The 26,952-nt window shown below is 39.2% G+C and overlaps 1 protein-coding gene across 5 annotated transcripts in view; it reads right to left on the bottom strand.

Annotated features, from left to right (window-relative positions):
* Positions 1 to 26,952, bottom strand: part of PARD3B (par-3 family cell polarity regulator beta) — a 1,000,807-nt gene that overhangs the window by 430,136 nt on the left and 543,719 nt on the right. For all 5 annotated transcript variants that reach the window (XM_064586958.1, XM_064586957.1, XM_064586959.1 and 2 more), the window contains 5 exons: positions 24,450 to 24,536; positions 18,471 to 18,596; positions 15,740 to 16,098; positions 12,858 to 12,997; positions 11,136 to 11,264 (listed from right to left, as the gene is read on the bottom strand). In XM_064586958.1, the coding sequence (XP_064443028.1) occupies positions 11,136 to 11,264; positions 12,858 to 12,997; positions 15,740 to 16,098; positions 18,471 to 18,596; positions 24,450 to 24,536 (841 nt within the window). The remainder of the gene's footprint in view (positions 1 to 11,135; positions 11,265 to 12,857; positions 12,998 to 15,739; positions 16,099 to 18,470; positions 18,597 to 24,449; positions 24,537 to 26,952) is intronic.

Genomic DNA, 26,952 nt, shown 5'->3' with positions numbered 1-26,952 from the left:
GGATATTTTTCTCCATTCTCTTACCATTACCTCCATCTTCATCACCACCTGGCATTTTAATATAAGTTAATGTAATGTACCATTATCTTCCTCATCATCACCACCGGGCATTTTAATGTAGAAACATAATGCAGAAATATATTCTGTAATAGAAAGATACCATACTGAGTGTTATTTGCTTCTAGAAAGGCAGGATGAAGGTCAGAAGAAAGAAGAGAGGAAGGAAAAGGAGAGAACGAGGAAAGGTGGGAAAACTGAAACAACATATCAAGCCGTTAAACAATCCCTCCTTTGGTCGTTAAGCCTCTAAGAAATGCAAAGAATTAATTACGGAAAGACTAGGTGATAAAATTCCTTCACATAACTCAATAAGTGGCCAGGAAACATAATTGAACTCGTTTATAATTGAATATCCTGCCATCAGGGCAGACTTAAAGAAGGGTAAACTTAAAGAGACATAACAATATTAAATGTTCTTTTGTCTTTTTAATGTTTGTGATTAAACATTCTTTTTAAAGAGAGACCTGGGATAGTGGTGGGGCTTCATTTAGGCAGCAACAGGAACTGAATAGCATGTGATTTGTACTTGAGCATCTTAATTTAAATAATTTAATATCTTAAAGAAAAACGCATCTTAATTCCTTCAACGTTTTATTACATCTGACAAGTTCAGTACAAGGGCACCTATCTATTCGTGCATTATGCGTCATATGTTCTGCACACTCATTAAAAATAATGAGAACATATTGAAAAGTCATTGCCCAGAGAATCTTTGGGGATGGGGCATGGGAAGAGTAAGTGGCAACAGATTGTGATTTAAGTGTCTATCTCTGTTTTATCAGCCCTTAGGAGGAAGAGAAAAAAAAAAAGAAGTAGCAATCCTAAGCTGATACTGTTTAATGATAAAGATCACACATTTTCCTGAAAAACAGGCAGATGAAACATATTCAAACCTTTAAGTACACTTTCAAAATGAGATGGACCGTAGTGGCAGTTTCACGACTGCGGTACTTAGCTAACCACGATCAATTAAGGCTATACTTCTCCCCCCCCCAAATCTTTAAATATCCGTTACAAAATGAACGCATTTCCTTATCTTACACCAAATGTGCCTTAGCAAACGTACTGATCACAGGCCGAGAGGTAATTAAGCAAATCAAGGTCATCTCCCGAGTTTCGTAACCACCTTCTTACCCAGCTGCTCCCTATCAACACCTGGCATGAATTATTGGAAACATTTGGCTAACGTGGATAATAAGAAGGATATAATCTGTGGTTGGTTACAATCTTGCTTTTTCTGAGCTGTTTAAACATGTATGTTTAGAAAATTCTTCTTTTTAATCGAACCTCCAGAAGCCTAATCATGGCCACAGTGGCCACTAATAAGACATACGTCTTGTACCACAAGAGGACAGCCGAATCTCATGGCCCTCAGCCTTAACACTGCAGGAGAATGTAACTAGGCCCCAGTCCTCTTAAATTTCGTGAGAGCTTCTTTTCAGCATAGAACACTTCTTCTTCCACTACCTTCCAATCTCCCAACAAAACCAGTCTTGTGATAAAAGTCATTATTTTCATTCTGACACCTGGAAGCCATACAACCAGGCAAAATGACCAGCACTTCCTCCATCTGTTTTAATAATGCTGAACCAGAGCATTTAGCATCATCTATTTTATCAAGACTAGATTTTGCTGACAAGGGTTCAGTAAAATTCTTTCAGGTATAAGTACTTCCCAGGGAGTAGCAAATGACTACGAATCCCTCGGCCTTGTGGGTTATTGAATGCATTAAAAAACTTGGCAAAGAAGAAGGACTTAGTCACTTAGTACACAGAACAACTGAAAGAAGGTGTGATGTGCAGCCCAGTGAGGTAGAAATCTTAAAAAAAAAAATCCTGATTTTGACAAACAATGTAAAGTTTGGTAAGGGGAAATGTCTCCATGTCTCATTTTCCCCATTTTTAAGATAGGAATAGCTAAACATAGTTGCTTTGTGACAGTAAATGAGGATCATCTTCTTAGGATCTTTGAAATCTTTGCCATGAGTTCAACCATAGCAGGATTGGGGGAGGGGGGTAGAATATGGTCCATGTAAGGGGCCAATGGAGCATATCTCACCCTATAGCATCCCATCTTGGGGACAGAGAGGAAGGGAGAAGGGACAGAGGTGTAAGTGCCAACAAATACCAATAACCCAATCTTCAAAACTGCCCTAGAAGCACCTCTCTTTGGTATGTGCTTAGATCTACAAGTTACAAGGTGGCATACAACAAATTTTGAGCACAATCAAATTGAGTGTGGGAATTTAAAAGCACAATCGAGTCGGGCCTGAAAAAGTCAAGTACAATTGAGTTTGCCTAAATGAATCAGGAGTAACTGAGTTGAGTAACTGGATTGTGCTCAGCACTGGCCCTTTGCCAAAATGAGAGGCACATGACCAGAGACGCAACTCAACTGGTCTTCAAATTTTCACAGGATATTTCTTCCAGAGCAAAAAATTGTTGCAGAATAGAAAAAGTTGAAAATTTGGTTATTGGAATTAGTCAGGTATAGTGACTGAGTTATCCTATAGGCCTTTATGCCCTTTATAACAAAACCACTATTCCAATGGTTCTCAAACTTGAGTAAGCATCAGAAGTACCTGGAGGGCTTGTTAAAAATATATCTTTAGCTCTAACCCTAGAGTTTCTGATTCTTGAGGTCTGAAAGGAGCCTGAGAATTTGCACGTGTGACAGATTTTGAGGTAACGGTAGTCTGCTGATCCGAGACCGCACTTTGAGAGCCGCTTCCACTGAGACTGAAGCACTTAAAAAAATACTGCAGGTTGGCAGGGTCTTAAGATGGCTGCCGGGCAGCTGGCTCCTGACAGAAGAAAAGATGTGGAGTGGGTTGCTACCTCCTGGCCTAAATGAAAGTGATATTGAGTTGAATTCTGAAGATGAAGCCCCATTAGAGAACTCTGGACTTAACTTACAGGAATATAAAGAAGATGGGGCCATTACAGAAACAGAGATCTCAGATTTCCCAACTGAGGGACCAAAGCCTGGAATAGAGGCAAATGTAAGTGCATATGAAGAATACCCCTCTGGGATTCCCTTAAATATGTAGCATAAATTTCAAGAATTGCATAAAAAACATTCTGAACAGAAAACCTCAACTTCAGGAATCAGAGGGAAAAAAAGAAAACACTCCAGGAAAGGTAAATTGAAGAATGAAGAAGATTCTCATAGTGAACAGACCTCAAGTGAAACCCAGTGGAAGGAGCTTACTCAGTATTTTGGATTCAACGATAGGTTTGGCCCCCCTCAATCTCCTAACCCTGAGATCATAACCTGAGTGGAAATCAAGAGCTGGATGCTTAACCCACCGACACACCCAGGTGCCCCTGATTTACATTCTCTCAGTACTATCCCTATCCTCACTGTCTTGTGTAGTGATAATGAGAGATTGCTAATGCTCTGAAATTTGAGGAAATCTATGCATATTATTTTTATTTGGTTTAAAGTAATTGTATCAGGAAGGATAATGCATTAGATACAGATTAGACATAAAGTAGGAGCCACAGCGCCTTTAGCAATACCCTTTCCAGCCTTCTATATCATCTGCTTTAATAATGTGTAGCTTTCATTTATTCAGTCAACAAATACTTACTGAACATACAGTGTGCACCAGGCACAGGAAATAACAACAGAAGATAATATTATTTGACACTCACTGTGTAGCAGCATCTGTGCTCAGCTAATTCTCACAACCCTACAAGATAGGTGCTGTTATTATCCTCATTTGACAAATGAGGAAACTGAGACACAGAGAGGTTGAGTAAGATTGCAAAACAAGGATTCACATTCTATGTGCCCTATTCTAAGTACTTTATACACATCTCTAATGCTGACAGTCTCTTAGGTAGATAATACTCTGATCCCTGAGTTAGAGGTGAGGAACAGGGCTGTGGGTGGGGGTGGTAGCTCAGGAAAGTAACTTAATCAAGACCATTCAGCCAATAGGTGGTAGAGCCAGGATTCAACCCAGGTCTGACTGATCCCAGATCCCAGGCTCCTAATGATTACATTATAGCCAAATACAATAAGCTCTTAGCAGGTATCTGAACGTCTTTTCACCTCTTCCAATTTATTCCAAACAACACTATTTCTCATGTTAGCCCTTGCTCAGTAAGCCATCGAGTTGGGCTGCCTACTATCTTCCTGATGTGTTTTATGTTTTCTAATCTCAGAGTACTTGAAGATGCTGTTTCCTTCCCCCCTGTATCTCTGCATTTTGAAATCCTACTCAATCAAGATCAAGACCTTTCTCAAACACTATCATGATCTTAAAGGTTTTCTTGGTCCCCCAACTTTGAATCCCCATAACACTTCATTGAATAATTTGACCAACTCATACTCTTCTTTATAGGCTAGAAGCTCCTTGAGGACACGAACACATCTTACTCATCTCTGAAGTTCATGTTGCAGAACCTTGACTAGGATTAGATGAATACTGCTTGAACGGAATTGCACTAAATGGGGAAAAATATGGTAGAGAGAAGGAGAAATGGAGACTATATTTTAGCAAGGATTCCATCTTAAGTCACAAGAACTGTGTTATTTGGAGAATTCATAAAATATAGCTGCGTTTTGATTTCTGAATAATTATTTAAATTCCAAAACGTAACTCCTGCACTTTGGTTTAGGTAGACAAATCATTCTGAAATCATCCTTCAATTTCTGCTACTTATCCACAAATAGCTGCTATAATATTCATTCTTCCTTAAGTACCTTGGTTAATTAAGCATGGAATCATTTGAATCTAATAGCCAAAAGGAATAAAATAATATATCAGATAAATGAGGTTCATCTAAGATTTCAAATGAAAATTCTTGCATGATTTATGATATTAAATAATTTGACATTTGAAGGTATGAATTTTTCACTTCCTAAGAAGATAAACAGTAAAGGAACAGGAGCCACATGTCCTTTGCAAAGGCAGTCACAGGGATTGGTAAATATGGTGGTCCTGGACCACACTAAGCTCAGCAGCTATTCGGGGAGCGTCCACACACATGTGTGTGGGGAGCATTTCTTTTTTCCTCAGCGAAAGCAATATTCTTAAATGAAAGTCACATCGGCATGACAAACATGGCTGGCTAGCTTTTGGATCTCAGTCATGCCAGGCAGCGGCAACTTGCTTGCTTGAAATATAGTTAATCCCACTTGCAGAGGCTGGCATTTAATACAGGCAAACTTGGCAGGTAGAAATTATAAATACATTTGAAATGTTCTCAGCTCGCTTTACCCACCAGGGGTTGCTGTGATTTGCAGGATAATTTAAAGATAAGGCAGCAGGTCAGAACATGAAACATTAAAGAGGTTAACAAAGGAATGGCATCATGTTTGTTTCTCCCAGTAAATGAAAGAAGACACACATGTGCGCACGTATATGCACCTACATGACAAACAACACAGTCTCTCTCGCTTGCTCTCGCTCTGAAACTCTCAAAAAAATAAAGGCAGCACATCAATAGGAAACCTTTAGTTTTCATGATCTTTCCTAAACTGACACTTTGCATAAGAACACAAGAATTTGGGGTGCCAGGGATGGGAGAGAAGTCGTAGAGCGTGTCTCTCACAGAACACGCGCCAAACAAAGCGCTGATTACGGAGCACAGTGTTCATTTCAAGTGCAGACGCAGACACAGCACTTCCACCTTGGGATTCTATTACCAACACTAGCCTCAAAGTCCCTTTTGCAAAAACGTTCCTTATGTGAACACCTCTTTAATAAACTCTCACCCAGTCAGGGGGTGAAGACATCAAAGCGTCTTCCAGCTTGGGATTCTGGAAAGATTGCCTTTGAAACACGGCTCCTTTGGTAAAGATACTAGAAAGAGCTTAAACAGTTGTGATGCTAGTACATGAATTCCTCTCATTTGATGTTCATCCCGGCCTGCTGCCGATGGAACGAAGGTTGGCTAAATGCACCGCTGCATTTGTGATACTAACCAGTTGCTCGGGAGGAAGGACATGGAAAGAAGTCAGCCCAGCCCTCCCATGGCAGGTCAGGAGAAATAACCAGGAAATGGGTGCTCAGGCCTCTGCAATGACAGAGGGTCACATCCGAGAAAGACCATCCTATATTGGGACTTCCTGTATCACTGCTGACCACATGCTCCCTGGGCTCTAAGTGTTAAGACTTTACAAGGAGAGAAGATAAGGAGGAAGTAAGGAAGATTTAACTGTCGGAAACCAGGCAGAGCAGTGCCATTCAGAGGGGATCCAGCTCCTGAAACAGCAAGGCTGAGAGAAGGGAGAGGACAGTTTCTCAGAACAGGAAAACAATAAACCCGGTTTGTTTTCTTCAAAGGAGATAGAACAAGACAAAAGCAGGAAGTGCTGTCCTTCCTTCATCCTGCCAGATTTTCAATGGAAGTTAAGTGTGTGCCTCAGTCACGATAAGGGAGGAGAGACCAAAGTGGTGACACCTTCATTTTTTTTGAAAGAAAAATACAGAGTGCGTCACATAGCACACTGTTCTTCTTTCTGTTCTTTCAAATAGTCCTGTGCATGTCACCCTATGAAGTGATTCACAGAGAAACAGTGCTGTGCGTGCCAAACGTGACCTCTCTTTAAACTTCCTGTATGGTTCTTGCCACTTAGCACTCAAGGAAGGCATTTGGGCTGGACAAAGAAGACTAGTCCATATTTCCTCAAAACAAGGATTCTGGGTCCACATTACTGGTGCTTGTAATCCTCAAAGGCCTTGCTTTGCTGTGGTTACAAAGAATATTCCACATATTTAGATAATTAGAAGTCAAATGTTTTTTAAAGAGTCTAGACTGTTTGCCAGAGAATTCTAGGAGAAGGGATACTAACCACATGACTTCCAAATTTGGTATAAAACTAAAAACAATGAGAACAAATAATTTATTGGCACTCATAATCTCACAGTTGCACAATTAATTTAATATGCTCCCTGGGGGGCTTGGCCTATGATGTCACTTTTTGGGATAGAAATCAAATTTCACTAAATTCTACTAAATGAGAGTGAACTAATACACACAAGCTGCCTGACTTATGGATTTAGTTTCAAACCAAAAAAAATTTTTTCTCTATTTTGTAATTCAGTATTTTGGACACCAGTATGTATTTTAAAATAATAATTAAAAAATCAATGGTCAAAATAATGGTTAGTCAGTCCCAGGCAAGCCTGAATAGATCTATTTTCCCTACAAAGTATCTGAAGTTTAGTACTGTGTTTTTATTGTATTTAATACTACAGAGGTGGCAAGGTACTAGAATAATTATAGGTGACATATATTGAGAATTTACAATTGGCCAGGAACTATGCCAAGAGCTTTGCATATATGATCTCTTTTAATCTTCGCAACAATCTTTTTTTTTTTTTAAGATTTTATTTATTTATTTGACAGAGAGAGACAGTGAGAGAGGGAACACAAGCAGGGGGAGTGGGAGAGGGAGAAGCAGGCTTTCCGCTGAGCAGGGAGCCCGATGCGGGGCTCGATCCCAGGACTCCGGGATCATGACCTGAGCCGAAGGCAGACGCTTAACGACTGAGCCACCCAGGCGCCCCTCTTCGCAACAATCTTATGATAAAGATGAGTCAAATGAGCCTTAGAATGATTTTGTGAGCTGCTCTAGATCACACAGAAACATTGTGTGATGCGGAACTTCCAGAGTTGAACTCCAGAGATAATGTGCAAAGCATTAAGAAACCGATGCCTCCAGTTCCTGAGCAATGCAGGACCATCAACAGGTTACTTCACCACACTGAACCTCCTTTCTCATCTGCAAATTAGATTTGGACATACTGATTCTTTCAGCCCCCTTTACTTTGAAAATTCTATTTTTACATTCATTAACTTCCAGCTGCAACTGTCTGTGATTGAGAATGCATTCAGAATTTCAACCAGGGTAAAGTCACATCCCTCTCCCCCTTACCCGGGGGCGGGGGGGGGGGGAGCTTCTAGAACAAAGGAATAGCAGTGAAGTTAAGAATTCTAGAAGACACACACACACACACACACACACGAATTCTAGAAGACACAGGGAAAGGGGTAAAAAGAACTATTAGACGGGAAACTGAGGCCTCATGAGGGTATATGAGTTCTCAGCTGGAGCTCTGTTATTAGGTTCTTTTATTGGCTAGAATGTTCCTTTCTCTTCCTTTTTTTTTTTTTTTTTTTAAGATTTTATTTATTTGAGAGAGAGAGAAGAGCACTCACACAAGCCGGGGGGGGGGGGGGCGGCGGACACAGGGAGAGGGAGAAACAGACTTCCTGCTGAGCAGGGAGCCCCCCATAGCAGCTCAATCCCAGGATCCTGGGATCATGACCTAAGCTGAAGGGAAACGCTTAACTGATTGAGCCACCCAGGCACCCATGGAATGTTTCTGTTTCTAGGCAGGGTTTCACTCATTCCAGGACCATAGTTCAACAGAATACACAGTCAAAACTTCTTTCCTTATTCTTAATCTCAGGAAGCAAACTGAGGGTTGCTGGAGTGGTGGGGGGTGGGAGGGATGGGGTGGCTGGGTGATAGACATTGGGGAGGATATGTGCTATGGTGAGCACTGTGAATTGTGTAAGACTGTTGAATCACAGACCTGTACTTCTGAAACAAATAATACATTGTATGTTAAAAAAAAAAAAAAAAAAGAAGAAGATAGCAGGAAGGGAAAAATGAAGGCGGGGAAATCGGAGATGGGAGACGAACCATGAGAGACTATGGACTCTGAGAAACAAACTGAGGGTTCTAGAGGGGAGAGGGGTTGGGGGATGGGTTAGCTTGGTGATGGGTATTAAAGAGGGCACGTACTGCATGGAGCACTGGGTGTTATAAGCAAACAATGAATCATGGAACACTACACCAAAAACTAATGATGTAATGTATGGTGCTTAACATAATAAAATAAAATTAAAGACACAAAAACTTCTTTCCTTGTTCTCCTATCCCTGACACAAGCACATAGTTCCTCCAAAGTTTTCTAAGAGTTTTATCTTTAGCAACCGAAAAGTTGGACAAGAAGTGAAGGGCTTCCTGTCATATGTACATGCTGCCTCTTTCTAATTATTTCTTCTCACTGTGGCCCCTGTAGAGAAGGACCAAGGTGTTTGGATAAATAAAAGATTGAAAGAAAAATCCATCTGCATTCTAGGAAAAAAAATCTGGACTCTAAGTTTCTGCAGCATTTCTTTTTAGGAAGAGTAAGGAGCTTAAGTGAGGAAATGAGAAGGAAATTCAAGATTCTGCCTTCCAAAATGGCTGGCAATGGAGGAGTCAAGTGGAGGAAAGCAGGCGAGGAGTATAGTCTTTACAGCTCATACCACCTAATCTTCTTCCCTTCCCTGTTTTACTGCAGATCTTCCCAGAGCATTCAATAGGGCAAGGGGAAAAATGGACAAGATGATGGGAAGGAGAAGGAAGGACCAGAAACGTGGTGGGAAGGGGGTCCTTTGGTCAGGATTGGAGCATTAATAAATGAGAGAGGTGTTTCAGGAAGGTTGTATATTCAAACATGAATATAAGCATAGATAACAGAATATTAGGCTTACAGTAGTTATCTTAGAATTTATCTAGTCTTATCACCTTATCAATGGGAGAATTTTTTCTAGAGCATCTCGGACAGATGGTGAGGTTGGCTCTGTTCCAACATTCTAAGTTGCCCGTTTTCTTCTTGGACAGCTCCAACAGTTAGAAACTATTGTAACTTGTAACATTATCACTTCCAAATATTTGTTCTGGTACCAGCTCAAGGAGGGCAGGAAATGAGTCTTAATTATTTTTGTATCCCCAGAACCTCCAACTTAGTGCACAGCCTGTACTTAGTAAATTGTTAGTCAGATTAATACATAAGTACACTAATGGATAGAAACTACCTGAAGAAATATATTAAGTCTACTTTTTTGATCCATACAAAAACTCCTTATTACTTGATAGCAATAAAAATGTGTCCTAAACTTTCTCTTTTTCAAGCTAACTGCAGTCAGTTTTCTCAACTAACCCTCACTGGTTCTGATGATCTAACTCTGGATGTACCTACCTCATTACCTATATGAACCTTTGTCATTTCTTATGTAGATGCAAAAGAAAATTTTTAAAAAGGGGTAATTAAAAATCCTTTTTGTTATTAGCCATAAAAGTCCTTTGAATTTTTCTATAGCCTTCTTAAATACATGTCAGTAATAAAACAATAGGTGTTCATTATTTTAAAAATGAGAAAATTAAAATGTCTCATAATCCCAACCTTCTGGGTGCATCTCCTGCTGGTTCTTTGTTTGTTTTTAAGATATTTTAATGTAATCTGATCATGCTGCCTATATCATTTTATGCACTACTTTTTTTCTTAATGCTCTATGAACCTTTTTCTCACGTTATTATCAGTTCATCCCCAAGACCATTTTAAGTAACTATTACATTTCATTGGAGAGCTATCTAGTTATTTATCTAACTAATACCTTACAGTTGTACAGCGCCCAATAGATCACTAAAATAAATAGGACTCGAGAAAAAAAAAGTCAATGTACATGAATTTTTTCCACATCTTTGATGATCAGTTTAGGACAGATTACTAGAAGTACAGTTAGCAGGTCAAAGAACATACATTTTCACAAGACTTTCGAAACTCTCTTCCTCAGGGTACCGTTCCCGGCCCTCATGACTAGGTTAAATGCCCTTGTGACATGTTCCTATAGCACCCTGCAGTTCTTTTGCATCACCTTCATCACCAAAATATAACTTGGTTATATTTTATTTCCTTTTAGACTGCAAACTGCATTAAGGTGGTGAACGACCATTTCTGCTGACTGTGTTTGCATAAAGCTAACATATAGCATAACACTCAAAGTACATTTTGTTTAGTTGAATATTGTTAAATGGCTTCCTTAAAAGGGTGCTTGAATCTGTATCCCGGAAGCACTGGTGGCGTATGTCCAACTCACCGCATTAAGACCGCAAAGCCATGACACCCCCAAATGGGACCCCAAAAAACCTCCTAGTGTGATTCAGTTCTTGTTACAAACGAAACCTGTGCCTTAGAACTCATCTCTCAGCTACTATGAATTCACTGAGTGTATTAAAAACTCTGCATTGATGATTCAGTGAGACTGTGACCTGAACATTACCAGCTCTCGGGGAAGAAAGGTTCCTTCTTGACGGGCGACGACCAGCGACGCGGTCTCTCCTTGCTTGGTGCTCCTCAGCATGGCCACAAGCTCTTCCTGAGTTCGCCCAGTGACATCTCTGCCATTTACCTAACAGATGCCATCATACGAACAGATTACAACACTCTCCATCTTCTTTTTTTTTTTTTAAGATTTTATTTATTTATTTGAGACAGAGAGAATGAGAGAGACAGAGAGCACATAAGAGGGGGGAGGGTCAGAGGGAGAAGCAGGCTCCCCGCCGAGCAGGGAGCCCGATGTGGGACTCGATCCCAGGACTCCAGGATCATGACCTGAGCCGAAGGCAGTCGCTTAACCAACTGAGCCACCCAGGCGTCCCTACAATTCAATTTTTTAAAGTAAATTAATTATACTGAAATGTTCACTGTCTAAACATGATGACATCAAGATTAAGAAATTTTTTTTTTAAGATTTTATTTATTTATTTGAGAGAGAGAGAATGAGAGAGAGCACATGGGAGGGGGGAGGGTCAGAGGGAGAAGCAGACTCCCCGCCGAGCAGGGAGCCCGATGCGGGACTCGATCCCGGGACTCCAGGATCATGACCTGAGCCGAAGGCAGTCGCTTAACCGACTGAGCCACCCAGGTGCCCTCTCTCCATCTTCTTTCTATGCTAATTGGTTGCTCAAAGTAAGTAGCAAGTGGGCTCCTACAACGAATAAAGCTCTGAGAAGATGAAAACTGAACACAACATAGTTGAAACCAACTATGTTCAAAGGACCAGCACTACACTGGGCATCATTATTGTGGTGCTAGATCGTTTCAGATCGCCAGTAATAAGTATCAGCAGTTTCTCCTAAGATGCCACATTCTTATGAGGGGGACATCACACTGACAGCAGAAAATAACTCCTTAAAAAGAAGTGGATTTCAGATGCTGAACTGGCAACATTTTCTGCCTAACACAAAAAAACAGAAAATGGACCATAATCATGTGGCAAATTCCTTTGGCAGCCAAAGTCTTTTGTTATAATTAAACGGTGTTCTTCATGTTTAGAAAGTTATAGTCTCCTGGTTATCATAGATTAGAAATTATAATTTGGAGCTGTATTAGTCATTTGACACGTCCTCTTCCATAATCTAGAATTATATAAAAATGTATAGTGTTGCTTCCATGCCATGAGAAAGTTAAATAGTACCAGCCAGTTTCAGTGAGGAAGATTTCTTGAAAAGTAAGTTGATAATATACATTTAGCCAAGAAGACAATGCTACCAAACAAAAATACATGGGGGGAAAAGCCTCTCGCTTTGGGTAGTTCCAAATACTTCTTTATAGGCATAGATCAACCTGAGACAGACAGGCCCAGCCCTATGAGAAGTTTAAAGAAACTGTTACCAGAGTTTGGCTATAACTCTGAAATTCTTAGCCCTAACTGCATTTATGATGAATTCCTAGATGTGATCCAAATTCCACAGGGACCCTAAGAGGTGGAAGTAAGACAGAGAAGACAGGGAAAAGTTTGCAGTGTTACTTGTCCTTATATTGCTGGCCTTATGGGGAACTTAGAAGTTAGGCTTCCCATTAACGTTTTTTTTATATAATTAAAGTCCTTATCTTGTCTACAAGTGATAACCTTCAATATATTATATTCAAAATATAAATATTAACATATTTATTTAAATACCAAGGATATTTTATTGAAGATATTAATTCCAATTCTTACCTCCAAAATTCTGTCCCCTGATTGTAGGCGGCCATCTTTTATTGCTGCTCCCTTTGGTAAAATGTTTTTTACAAAAATGGGACCAGGCCCATGTATGGAAGAGTCTCTGGTAACCACAGTGAAACCCAGTCCTTCAGGGCCTAGTGTGTAAGACCAGGAAAATACATGATCACCTTAAATAGAACCTTACAGTCAAGTCTGCCTAATTTAGACTAATGTAGAATAAGTAAAATATTTACATTCCAGCAAATATTTTATATTCACTTCAGTTGTTCTGGTTGCAAATACAGATTATAGTTCCTGACAGGCCATGATGGTTTCAAAGTGAATTTAGGGCCCAATGCAGATGTGTAATACTTTCGTTTATTGAGGCCCCAGAAGAAATGCCACATGTTATCCATAAACCCAGGAGATTGATTTCTCGGTAAACCATGAGCAGCCAAAGGCCATCTGACATGAGTTTTGTCAGGCACTCACTCAGCTAGCCACCCTGCAGCTCCCCCGACCTGGGCCTCAATTTCCTCCTGTGCTACATTCCCTTGCTCCCTCCCTCACTCTTGCTGTCCCACTCTCCTGCATCTCAGTATCTCTCTCTCTCTCCCGGTGTGTGGTTTTCCCTTTATCTGAAGGTATGCTCAAAGATCTCTACCCTAAAGAATCCTTACTTCAATCTTACTTCTTCAGTCTTCCACCACCAATGACCTACTCATGACCACATCCACTAATTTTTCCTCTTCTGATCTGTCCCTCTCACTAGCTTTGACACTTCTCACCAATTGTTCTCGTGAAATTAATGGCCCCTTCTTTGGTTCTCATGTCCTTATTTTCTGATTATTTTCTTACCTCTCTGATCACATCATGTCTACCACTCTTCTCCTACTCACTGTTCTCCCACATGAACAAAGATATTCCCCAAGGATCTGCCCTAGAACAATTTGTTCTCTAGATTCTCTGCCTTGGCCAGCTCCTGGCTCCAACTGCCATCTTCCTATGGATGACACCTAAATCTCTTTGGCCCTAATCTCTCTGGTGTCAGCTTCCTTGTTAGGACCATGCACACACTTTTACCAGCATTTCAAACTTCACTATGAATCTCCTTCTCCAATTCAGATCCTGGTCTTTTCACATGTACTCATCTACAAAAAATTCTAATTTTTAGTAATTGTATCTCCATTGAATGAGCCACCTGCAACTCCTCTCTCTCTCTTCCTATATCTAGTCAGCAGGCAAGGCATACATATTATATTTAGACAGATGCAACGTGTCCTTTACTGATCCTTTGTTGTTTGATCTCTTCTTTGGTACACCTTTTTGCTGTCAGATTAATCTTCCCAAAGTACAGCTGTGATGGCATATTCTTTATTTTTGCATTCAAGGCTTTCTGGTGGATTTTTTTTTTTAAGATTTACTTATTTTGAGAGAGAGAGGTTGGGGGGGGCAGCGGGAGAGGGAGAGAGAGAGAATCCCAAGCAAACTCCCCGCTGAGCGTGGAGTCTGATGCAAGGTCCCACCCCACAACCCCGAGACCATGACCTGAGCTGAAATCAAGAGTCAGACACCCAAACAACTGAGCCACCCAGGCTGCCCCCTTTCTGATGCATTCTTAAGGTTACCTTCTGTGTCTAATTTATCTATCCTCAAAGCACTCAACCCCATGTCTTATAGGTAGCTGGATAATTTGTACAAAAAATATAACTGATACATTTACATAAAAAGCCTAGGGGCGCGTGGGTGGCTCAGTTGGTTAAGTGAGCTCAGGGCATGATCTCAGGGACCTGGGATCGAGCCCCACATCAGGCTCTGTGCTCAGTGGGGGAGTCTGCTTATAGATTCTCTCTCTCTCCCTCTGCCCCTCCCCCTGCTTGTGCACGAACATGAGCATGCTCACTCACTCTCTCAAATAAATAAATAAATAAATAAATATTTCAAAAGGAAAAAAAAAGCCTAATTTTTAAGCACACAGGTGAATTTGTGTCTCCTAGTCAGTACAGAATTCTTAAGGGGGAGAAAACTCTGACCAGAGGATCTTTCAGAATAACCACTATACTCTAATTAAAGGTGCATGTTACTTGTTTTTTATATATGTTCATAAGCATTTTAAAACTACCTTGTGATCATTAAATTCTGTATTAATTCAGAAAAAAATTCAAGTCTTGAAGATCACATCAGAGTGCAGAAGGTTGAAATGGGGGAAGGGATTATCAGGAGGTTACAAATAAACAAAAGCACAGAAGTACACGAAGGCTTATGTATGTATAATATTGCATAAATATGCATGTACACACATGTCCTAGTCTCATTGATCTGGGTTTGAAATGTATAGAAAATTGGAAAAGATGAAGACAAGGTTATACATGCTTTTGCAATTAAGTATGTTTTGAAAAATTGCTTGCAATGTTGAATTAGCGAAATTTCAATTATATAATTATATATAATAATTATCAATTATAATTATCACATGTTTGCTTTTTGAGGACTAAATGTTTTGCCGGTTTAAAACTGGCTTAGACAACTAGAAAGATATACGTGCTTTTTGGACTTGACCTAAAGGGTGTTACAAAAATCACCAATCTTGCTCAAAATAGGGTTCAAATGAATTTCAGTGCTTCTTTAGTACTGTGTTTCTCTCAAGTTTGCAACGGTTCTTTCCATTTCCCAACATGTCTTTATCATTTTTTTTTTGTTTCAAATAATCTATACTCTCCAGAAGAAAAGAATAAGAAAGTAGTACAATTTCAAGAGAGTTAAGTTACCTACTTAAATCTATTCTTTGATACAATTAAGTGAAGGGAGAATTAACGAAATTAGCCTTAATGTGTTTCTCTTAACCAATTTTACATGTTACAATAATAGAATGCTATTAAGCATAATTTAATAATTACCTTTCTTTAGGTCAATCTTAATTTTCTTTGCATTCTTCTTGCTGCCAAACCCCATGAGAGGGGAGAGTGAGGGAGAGGATGGCTTTCTACCCAGTCTTGGCACCCGGGGGCTCTTGCTTTGTTGCAGAGAGGTCAATGCATCTTCTTCAGGACTACCTGTTCCTGTGAGATTTATGCTTTTTATTCCTGATATCCCGTGGACAGGAGGCGGCAGCTTTGTTCTCAAAACACCATCATTGTTACCAAAAATGTTAAGTGGTCCAATGACTGATTTTTCATACTGTTCACGGTTTTGAGGTGGAAGCACATGGAGGAGCACGTTGGGAGATTTCATCGCCTGACGGAAGACATCTTGAGCCCTTCAAAGAGAGTCAGTAAATATGTAACAATAGCATGTTCTAGCACGCCACTAAAGCGCCCCGCATCGTGGCATCGGGAACAGCGCAGTAGCATAAGCATGAGGAAAACTGTCACTGTTACCACCAGGATGACTGCAAACTAGATACGAATTACCACTTATGACTTGCCCACCAGGCTCCCTGACACTGGGCTCACATGCATTAGTGACTCGCAGACTTCTCTCCTTGAATTTTTTAACAACTTCCTCAATCTTCTCATTTCATTTTAGGTCAGTACAATTCACTCTTATTTTGCAAAATGAGGAAACTGAGGCTCAGAGTGATTAGCTAACTCGTCCAATGACCCACAGTTTAAGTATTTCTAAATCTGAAAATCCATCCAGAAGTCATTACTAAAGTAAGTATAAAAGCAAACTTTAATTTCGGATGGAAAATCCTTTTGTAGTATTGATCAGAATATCAGTTAGTTCCCTTTTAGGGCTTTGTTTTAAAGTACAGGTCCTCTCTGAAATGGGTTGTATTCCAGCATTTCAATTCCGACACCAACACTTCCTCATGACGATATCTGGTGTATTGGCTGTGCCCAATGTCATAGTGAATTATCAATCCAATATATACCCTCCCTTTATTCTATTATAGAGTGCCTGTATTTTTTACTTTTTTGTCTTAGCACTTGGGTTTTTTTCCTCAGATTTCCTACTACCTTTTCTCTCCATCCTTACCCCTCATGACTATGTAAAACAACTACCTTTCCCAGCCTTTCCTGCCAATGAGATTTACATAGAAGGGCTACAGGAAAGCTGGGAGCCAGAAAGTTCTTTCTTCTCCTATTTCTCCAAACTCAGAACCCCAGCAGCTACCTGGTGACCATGACACAACTTAAAGAGAGTAGCCACTTAGTAGGGATGGCAAAGCGGAAAGAGGGAAGATGCCCCGTTTGCTGATGCTTGCGGAGCTGCCACACCACCTCGGGACTGCCACCTCCACACTTATTTGTCTTTAGGGGGGAAAATACTAATCTTGTTTAAGGTACCTTTATTTTAGGTCTCTGTCAGTAGCAGCCACATCAAATAATAGCGAATCATAATTCCAACTACTATCTGCCCTGCCCCGTCCCCCACCCCTAACTTTACTGAATGAACTGCTTACTCTCCATGTTGGTAGGGGAAGGGCAAGAAGATCCCACAGAGGCAGCCCAACTCCTCTGGTCAGTCCCCTGACTGGGAGTCAGTTTCTTTCTTTCTTTTTTTTTTTTTTTTTAAGATTTTATTTATTTATTTGACAGAGAGATAGAGAGCACAAGTAGGCAGAGAGGCAGGCAGAGGGAGACGGAGAAGCAGGCTGTCCGTTGAGCAAGGAGCCCGATGCGGGGCTCGATCCCAGGACCCTGGGATCATGACCTGAGCCGAAGGCAGCCGCTTAACCAACTGAGCCACCCAGGCGCCCCTGGGAGTCAGTTTCTACTCCATACTGCCTTCAAACTGAATTTGTATGAGCCTCAGTTTCTACCTTGCATACCTATCAAGTCCTTATAAAAAGTAGGGTGGTATTATTATTTGAAGAAATAGACTTTTCAGTTTTCATTTCTTTCCACACTTAAGGAGCCGGTGCCCACAGCCCTTCTCACCCACAACCATTCACCCTCCCCCCCCACACCCCCCAAAAACCAAACATACAAATATCGACAGAGAATGGTTACAGATAATATATACGATGTCTTGTTTGAGTCAGAAACAAGAGAAGCTGGTGGTCATTACTAAGGAGTCTTAATTAGTATTGATTCCCTTGTTCTAGAGCCCCACTGCAATGCCAACATACATTTAAAAAAATATGCATCAGACTGCTGCATACTCTAATTCTTAGCTATAAGAACCTATTCCCATAACATTTGCACATGCAGAAAAATGATTACTTGAGGGAGAATATTTTAATTTTTTTTTATTTGTTTCTATTACTCAGTGAGTCCTCACAGACATCTCTCACAGACATTTAGTTTAAGGAAGACTGCTGACACAAAGCTAGTTAATTAATAAGCTGAACTAACAGTCTGTGAAAAGAGTCGTTAAATACCAGTCTAACTGACCCACAGCCCAAACAAAACAAACCCATCTGTGGATGATCCAAACAGACAACCAAGCGGGAAGGCTTGCTTGTATTCTTCAGTTTCCTATTCTTGGGGTCGCCAGAGACATGTGCAGGCCACCTTTGCGGATGCTAACACCTAAGATGCCTTTGAAAATGGATGTCCTGGGGTCATTCAAAGGGGACTGACCAGATATTCTAACAACAATTTTGATCATCAAGAGCTTAGTAATGATTATAAGTATGCTAGGAATCAATACAGTAAATAAAACAATGAAAAAAATGCTTACTGAGCAAAGGTTTTGTCTACAAGGTCCACGCTGTTGATTTTTACAATACATTCATTTTCATGAAATAGTCCCTCCCGCTTGGACCTGCTATTTTCTTCAATGCCGCGGATGAAGAGTCCTAGAATCCTAAATGCAAAATTTAAGTTGAAACAGAATTACTGAATAATAATATGCTATTTTTTTCTCCACTTGCAACTATTCAGAAATAAGTATTGGTTTCTATTTATGAAAGAAATTATGCTTTATATTCAGGCAACTGTTTGTTGTTTAAATCCTTAGTAAAAAAAAAAAAAAAAAATCCAGTGAAAGAGAAAAAGACCTTCAAGACAGACACACATAAACACCGATGAGCCAGGCCTCCATTGCCATGCCTGCGATATTCTTGGGAAAGGCCACCACAGCTCAATGGAGTTGAGGACCCAGAGGTATCTGGTTTGGAGAAGGGTGTCAGGCTGACTGTAATAGGTTTGAGTGGGTCCCGAGACAACCTAAAGCTTAATGATGGAAGAGGAGTAGACACTCACCAGAGTTTTTTGCAATCTTACTACCTGTTCCAGTAATTTGCATTTTAAGAAGCAAATACTTAAGCACAGATCATATCGCTGTTTAAAAGGCAGCTCCGTTCCATTTAGTTAGTGCCCCTGAATCAAGTACATGTGGGGCATTTCCAATGCTCAGGATGGAGGAATGGGAGATCTGGGGAGAAAGTGGGATGTACACTGGATCCAAAGAATGAGTAGGATTTGGATAGGAGGAGAGAGAGAATACACATGGGGGCAGGCTGAACTCTGTGTGTTTGTGTGGGGAGCTCACACTGGCTGGGGAAGCCAGAGCCACGCAGAGGGGCCTTGAACATGAGTTGCTGGACTTTATCTAATCAGACTAGAGCAGCATACCCACCACTCACTGCTTCTGAGGGAGACAGAGACATGATGGGGGCAGGGCGTGGGGAAGACCTGTCTGCAATTTCAACCAGTAAGACTCAAGATTCAGAGAGGACAGCCGGAGGCTCCTGGTACTTTGTGGCTGCCACTGAGAGTCAGGAGAGGGGGAGTTGAGAAAAAAGGCAGAAGAAGGAAGACTACAGCAATAATGAAATTCCTGGTGTGTGCATGTGATTCTGTTGCATTTTAGTAGTATTTACACCAAAAACTTTAGTAGTATCTATACCAAGAAATCAAACTTGTATATATATATATAATATATATATTTTAAAGATTTTATGTATTTATTTGACTCACACAGAGAGAGAAAGCACAAGCAGGGGGAGTGGCAGAGGGAGAAGCAGGCTTCCCGCTGAGCAGGGAGCCCAACGTGGGGTTTGATCCCAGGACCCTGGGACCATGACCTGAGCCGAAGGCAGACGCTTAACTCACTGAGCCACCCAGGCACCCCCAAACTTGTACATATTCTAGCTATTTCTCATATGAGAGATTTCCCTTCTTCTTGTGGCTTGTCAGGGGTCCTAGCTGTGCCCCCAGAATAAGACAGACAGATATGTCCTCCAAGAGGAACCTGCTGGGCGTGGGAGATACAGCCACCTCCTGCTCCTCAGCCTCTTGTTTTTCTGCTTTGTCATTCTTTTTTGCATACGGGCCTCCTACACTATCACACAGTCCCTTCGTATTAAATCTCTGATCCCAATAAAATATGAGAGCATTTTACAGGTGGATTACAGGGTCAGCCACGGAGAGAGGGCCGTCTCTAACGAAAGTGAGGAGAAAACCGTCTTCCTGTTTGGAGAAGCCACACAGTAGGGCCTCTGTCTCCAGGGCCCCTGTTCATTTAATGAGCCCCTGTCATCTGAAGATGGCAAGAGGAGGGGCACCTGCGGTGGTCTTCAGGTCTCTGCTCCGATGAATACAGTGTGCTGATGCGGGAGAGAGTGAGTCACGCCCCCTGTGGTAGGGAAGGCTCAGGGTCAGGGGCACGAGCATGTGGGGCAGTGTTCGGCTGCCTTGCCTATAAGAGGTTAGTAAATTGATCATATTCTGCTTGGAAGAGAAAAGGGGCCAAAGCTACTATTTGATAAAGGATCTGAGATTCAAATTAATATTTTTGAAATACTATTCCTACCTTAATCTCATAACGTAATACTAAAAATTGAGCTATTGGACATGCAAAAGAAGAAGAAGAAGAGGAGAAAGAAGAAATAGAACAAAATAGTGTTTCTTTCCTAAATTAAACAACTCTCTAATAGTTCACATTTTGGGTTTTTTTGTTACGGTGGATTCACAATAATATGATCCATTAGGAGGCTCACATGTGGTTATAAACTAGTTTATGTAAGCGATATTTTTTTAACAAGCATTCAAGTCTTCCTTTAATTTAATTCAGTACATCATCAGTCATGTAATGTTACTCCCTAGGATTTAATTTCACATTTTGGGAGATGAATTAATACTTTCAGGCCACTGGGTTGCAATTTAGCTGGCATATTACAGCTGGAGTATGCTATGTGAACCTCACTGATCTAAATAACCTAACTTTCCATGAAAAATTTATTGACAGAATAAGCTCAACTGTAAAACCCGTGTGTCAGAGGTAATTTTGGTAAAATGTAAAACTGACTGATTTTATTAGTTTGGTCCCTGGCAACAAACCACTCCTGCCTTCTCTATTCCATAAAGAGGGATGGATTCTCTCCAGTTTGATTTCATCCAGACCAGTATGAGAAGGCTCAGAAAAGAATCTCTCATTTTCCTCTCTGCCCCAGACTGGTGGGCTGTGGTAGTGGTCTCGTCTGGGACCAAGGCCCTAGGAGTTAAAGATTAATGCTGTTGAGGAATTACAGGCTCAGAGGAACCAGTTAATTCACGTTAATGAGCAGTGATAAGGGAGGCTGAAACCCACTGCCCCACAGAATTGCTTCTTTTTCTTCTAATAATCATGTAGACACTAACCCACCCACTCCTTGCCCCCTTCTGCTCTCCCATCACAGGCCTTGGCCATTCTACCAGCTTTGCATTTGTATCTAAACATCGCCTCTCCTTGCATTACGTGTCATTCCTCACCCATCCGTTCCTTCTTCTCTGTCATATTTAGCTGTCTTTACTAGGAAACTAAGGTATATTATGCTATCTTTATTGAAAAACAGTTAGATTTCATGCTTTTAATTCTAAAACAAAAGTACCTTAATTTTTTTTTTTAAAGTCAATGAAATAAAATTGCTTTTTACTTGCAGGAACTCAGTTTTTTGTATATTTGTTTTGTTTCTTACTGTACAAGCCAAGGGGCCTCCATACAAGTGGCATTTAACACCCTATGCTGTCATACCTAATGAATCCACTGAAGCCTTAACTAGTACAGCAGCCACTATATTGTAGTCAGGGTGTTCTAACTGAGATTACATTTCCTATTCAACAACAGGTGTGGCAGTATTTTTCTAAAAAAAAAAAAAAAAAAAATATATATATATATATATATATATAAATTGGAGGCAGAGTCAATTACAGTAGTCTTAGTAAAGAATTAAATGTAAATTCTAATTTAAAATAATGACACAAACCAATAAATGGAAGGAAATTAAGAACTAAGTATACCACTATGACCTTAACTCACCCCCCCCAAGCCCCTGTGCTCACACACTGAAACCACATGGCGTTATGAAGTCAGACACTTGTCTGACACGCTCTCTACTCAGTTGCATCTAAACACATGGGTTGAGTTAAGTCTGCTGTTTCAGCCTGTACTCATTACTTCTTAACTTTTATTGGCTTATGTCTCCACTTCCATATTATTTTTATGTTTTTAAATTAAATTTCCTTTCTATAATACTAATGGATAGCAAAAAAAATTATACAACTATTTCATCACGTTACTGAACAGCTGACCATGAACTTAGAAAAATTCATTTCTGAACCAGGCTTCTTTGTTTTAGCCATAATATTAATAATACTGAAAATTTACACATTCATACGTTGTGTGCTTTACAAGGAGTTTTCACATTTTTAATGTCATTTAATCCCTACAAACTTGATGTGAAGTAGGTATTCACAAGAGGCAAGTTTAGGGGACTTGCTCAACGTTATAAAAGAGAACACTGAGATTCAAATCCAATTGTTCTGAATCCAAGTCTAACATTTTTTCTATTCTTCAAGGCTTATGCTAGAAATCAGAACCAGGAAGGAGAAGGGAAGAAATCAATACATTTTAGTGTGTTTCTCTCATTTGATGTAAGAGAAGGTGCTTTCTGGTCTACAGGGTCAGCTTGTTTTCCAAACTATTGAAAATGAAGTATGGCGACTGTCACATTGTACATTTCTTCATGTTTTGGAAATTGGGATGATCTTGTGTTCTATTCCGGCTTCATTAAACTAAAGGGCCTGGTAATTTAACCACTCTGGTATTTCACAAAGCTCTATCAGTACACTTCTGCCAAAAGCCATTAGAATTTCTCATGACAACTGGGTAAATACTCTTCCTGTCTATCAAAAACAACCTCAGCTTGTCCTGGGCCATAACCCATAACATTTATAAACACGCTTATTAACACATACAGGAAATGAAACAATAAGAGCCACTGGCTTTTCAGTTCATTTCTTTTTAGAGAACATTCATTCCAGCAAGAGCTTGGCATCAGATGTTATCTGTAAAAAAAAGGTGATGACTTTGCAATTACAGGTAGCAGATGGCTACCTGCTGAAAATGATGCCAACCAAAATATCATGACTAAATCTGCTCTTCCCGCTATGTGGCAGACTGAATTGAATAAATATTCTGAACCAGTAAATTAATACTATATAACCTTTGGGAGATTTTTGCTCTAGAAAGAGCAATGGAGTAAGGGGGATTGGATCTGGATTATGTGTGACCTTGAAAAAAAAAAAATCAATGGGCTTTTCTGGACTTTGATCTCTTAAGCTAAAATAAGGTATTCTGCCTGAAATTTTCAGTGATGCACTTAATATAAGAAAAATAAAGTTAGCAAATTAATTAAAATCATATCATGAGTGAGAAACTGATTTTAAGAAAAGCCCTTTTAAGATAGCGCTTTTCAGTATCAATCTAGTGCTGAAGGCAGTCATCTTATTGAGCAGTGACACAATATCTAATACGAGTTTTGTAAAGTTGTTATAATAGTACTAATGTTAACTCTCAGGCACAAACTTTAATTTCCAACAGTAAAACAACTTTTATATCCAGTTAGGTGGACATGAATTTCAAGAAATGCTGACATCTAAATTACCATTTGTCACTGTGGATTTAGCAATAAAATATCTTTAAAATTTTAAAAGGAGGTGGTATACTGTTTTTAATTGATTACCTTTTATTTTGGAAAAAAAAGCACAATGGTATTTTACTATTATAGTTAAAATCATGAAAACATATAGCTTCTGATAAAGCTACTTACAGTGCTAGAATATTTATTATCCTAAGTTCCATATACCTGAGCAGAGTCAGGAAATATCAGTTTGGATTACTATATTCACTTTTTGAAGTGTATTTTGGAACATTAAAAAATTATGTTGTAATATTTGTCTAACAGTATGTTAAAATCCTTCTCAAGGATTCTGTTTACTACATGTCACTGACAAGAACACTTTAAGAAAATACTTCAGGGGCACCTGGGTGGCTCAGTCAGTTAAGTATCCAATTCTTGATTTCGGCTCAGCTCATGATCTCAGGGTCGTGAGATCGAGCCCCATGTCTGGCTCGCCACTCAATGGGGAATCTGTTTCCTCCTGCTCCTTCTCCTACTTTCCCTCCCCTGCTTGTTCTCTCTCTCTCAAATCTTTTTTTAAAAAATGACAATACTTCATAATTAATTATAAATGCAGAAATTGTGATTGATACTTTTGCTTTTCCACTAAATGACTTTGTTTCTAACACTTAAGTGGCCAACAGAAGTATATACTGAGGTGTCTGTCTGAATAACAGAGATACACATTTAATCCTCTCCTGAAATATGTTTGGGAAAATGAGCTGAAGTCAAGTTTTTCATTAGCATGAGCGTCTGATATAAAGAAAACATCTTACCTTCCACTCAGAGATGAAAAGAAGGGCACTACATGTATTCCCAAGGGGCCTCCTTCCCCAGAAATCTCCACTGTTCTTGTCATATCACTGGGGCAGAAAAAAGTAAGAGCACAAATAAGTCTCTGCTTAAAAAAAAACAAAACAAAAAACAAAACCCTAAAATTATATCAACTACTGTAAATTCAACAGCAGAGATGAAATCAAATGAGTACATGATTTGCTGGTATGTTCACAAGATCCAGGAAATAAAATGTTTAAAAGACTGATTTCTTATTTTTTTTTCCCCAGAAGTGAAACAAATGGAAATAACGACCCACAAAAATAACTTCCTACTTAACTTAATCTGCATAAATCAACATATTTAAAAGGATATATACAAAAATGAAATTTCTCCCCATTGAGACACACTTGACAATTACTGTGCAGATGATAAAATACATGGAACTAAGCTTAACTATGCTTAAGCATAAAGTAGGCTTCCCCCCGCTCAGAACAGGAAAATTGAAATAAAATATGTATTTGTTAGAAAAAGCACAGAATTACATTTTACAACAGTGAAGCCCCAGTTGGTAATACATATGGGCATGTTCGGAGCATTATAAATCAGAACTCAGACTTGCCTTTCAATAAGGCATCAGTTGTATACAATGGAACAATTCTAAATTTTCACCTCCTCTTTTTTTTAGAGGTAGAAAAAGAAGTTGTAAAGCCTGGAGAAAATGTATTACAGAAAGAAATAGAAAGCCTGACCCGCCTAACCTACTCCAGATTAAGGAAAAGATGAGCTAGAAACATTAATGGATAGTGTGTATGACTGAAATATACAAGATATTGGGAAACTTTGAGTAATAAAGAGTGGAACTAACAAGTTTTTATAAAGATGAAAAATAATTACCATGAACAATTATTGGCTCCTTTAAATCCCACAGAGAGAAAATAAAATTGCCAGAAGAAAAATGATAAAGTTGAAGCAAACATCCCTGTTATGGAAATTGTAAGCAGGTCTCTATTATTTCCTATTTACATGAAAATGACCTGAAACTAGATGTCAAATTAAGAGCTACAGCTGCTACAAATGCTTTTCTGTTCCAAATTGAAAACAGTGAAATTTTGGCTCCTTGCTAGAAAGTTGAGAACAGCATAAGAAAGCAAAATGCCTGATGAATTCACTCTGCGTGTAGTACTCTCTGAATTATCAGCAATCTAAAATAAATACATCAAATATATTCTCATCAGTGGACTGGGCTTATTTTTAATGTGTTTTCATTGCAAACTTATTATCATTAAGAACTGTAAAAAAAAGCATGTCAGTTTCTAACATTTGTAAACTATGATGGAATTTCAAATCTGATAATAAATTTCAAATGAGTTTTGCTCAGATATTGCTGATATATTTAAAACTTGTTCAGTCAAGCAGGTTATATCAGACGCCTGGGGTAAAAGTCTGAAATAAAACAGATCTTAGAGTGATAATATCACGGGATAAAATAGATTCTTCTTGACACTTTCTGTGTGAGAATACAGATATTATATGAATATATATACATTAAATACTATAGATAGTTATGCATTATACATCCTGAATATAAACTGTCTGATGGGTGGAGAAAGTTTTATAGCTCTTAATGGACCACAAAGCAATAATTTTTATATAATAACAGATTTATAGTACATTCGTAGCTATTTGAGAAAGACTAAACCCAGAGCATTACATTCTAGGGTTACGGTACTGTTTTAAAGACTTTTAAAAACAAAGATGAAAATCTTGTTTAATCATTAAAACTTTGTTATCTCTACCTTTACAATGTATTTTTATAGTTTTACACTTAGAGCATAACACAAATCTTTCCTAATAAATGTATTAAATATCCACATGCTGATAGATAGCACTCATACGTATTATACAGAGGATTTTGGAAGATAAGTGTTTAGTATAGAGTTCAAGATTTCAGCTTAAGAATTTTTAGGATGGCTTTATGGAATTTTTTTTTGTCTATTTTGCAAATATTTCTTTACCCAACTCAAAACCTTTCCTGTAAAACATAATAAATTCTATGTATTATACAGATACATACTCTTTAGGAACTATCAATCTTTTATTTTTACACTCACTTAATGAAGTAAATCTTATAATTTGTTAAAGCAATCAATCTTGTTTCAAAACACTACGACCTTTCTTGGGGATGCAGTTTAAACTTTTTTTTTTTTTTTTAAAGATTTTATTTATTTTATTTTTTTAAAGAGAGAGAATGAGAGAGAGCACATGAGAGGGGGGAGGGTCAGAGGGAGAAGCAGGCTCCCCACCGAGCAGGGAGCCCGATGCGGGACTCGATCCCGGGACTCCAGGATCATGACCTGAGCCGAAGGCAGTCACTTAACCAACTGAGCCACCCAGGTGCCCTTGGGGATGCAGTTTAAAGGTTCATTTATACTTTATAAGATTCTCTTTTTCAAGACCTCAGAATAAACTATGAATAAGTTAGTCAGAGAAAGACAAGTATCA

The sequence above is a fragment of the Mirounga angustirostris genome, unplaced genomic scaffold (assembly GCF_029215605.1).
Source record: "Mirounga angustirostris isolate CCGP_5_RB_7025 unplaced genomic scaffold, mMirAng1.0.hap1 SCAF_3, whole genome shotgun sequence".
In the NCBI taxonomy this organism is placed as follows: domain Eukaryota; kingdom Metazoa; phylum Chordata; class Mammalia; order Carnivora; family Phocidae; genus Mirounga; species Mirounga angustirostris.
The sequence above is the reverse complement of the archived record's forward strand: the minus strand, read 5'-3'. Positions and strand labels throughout refer to the sequence as shown.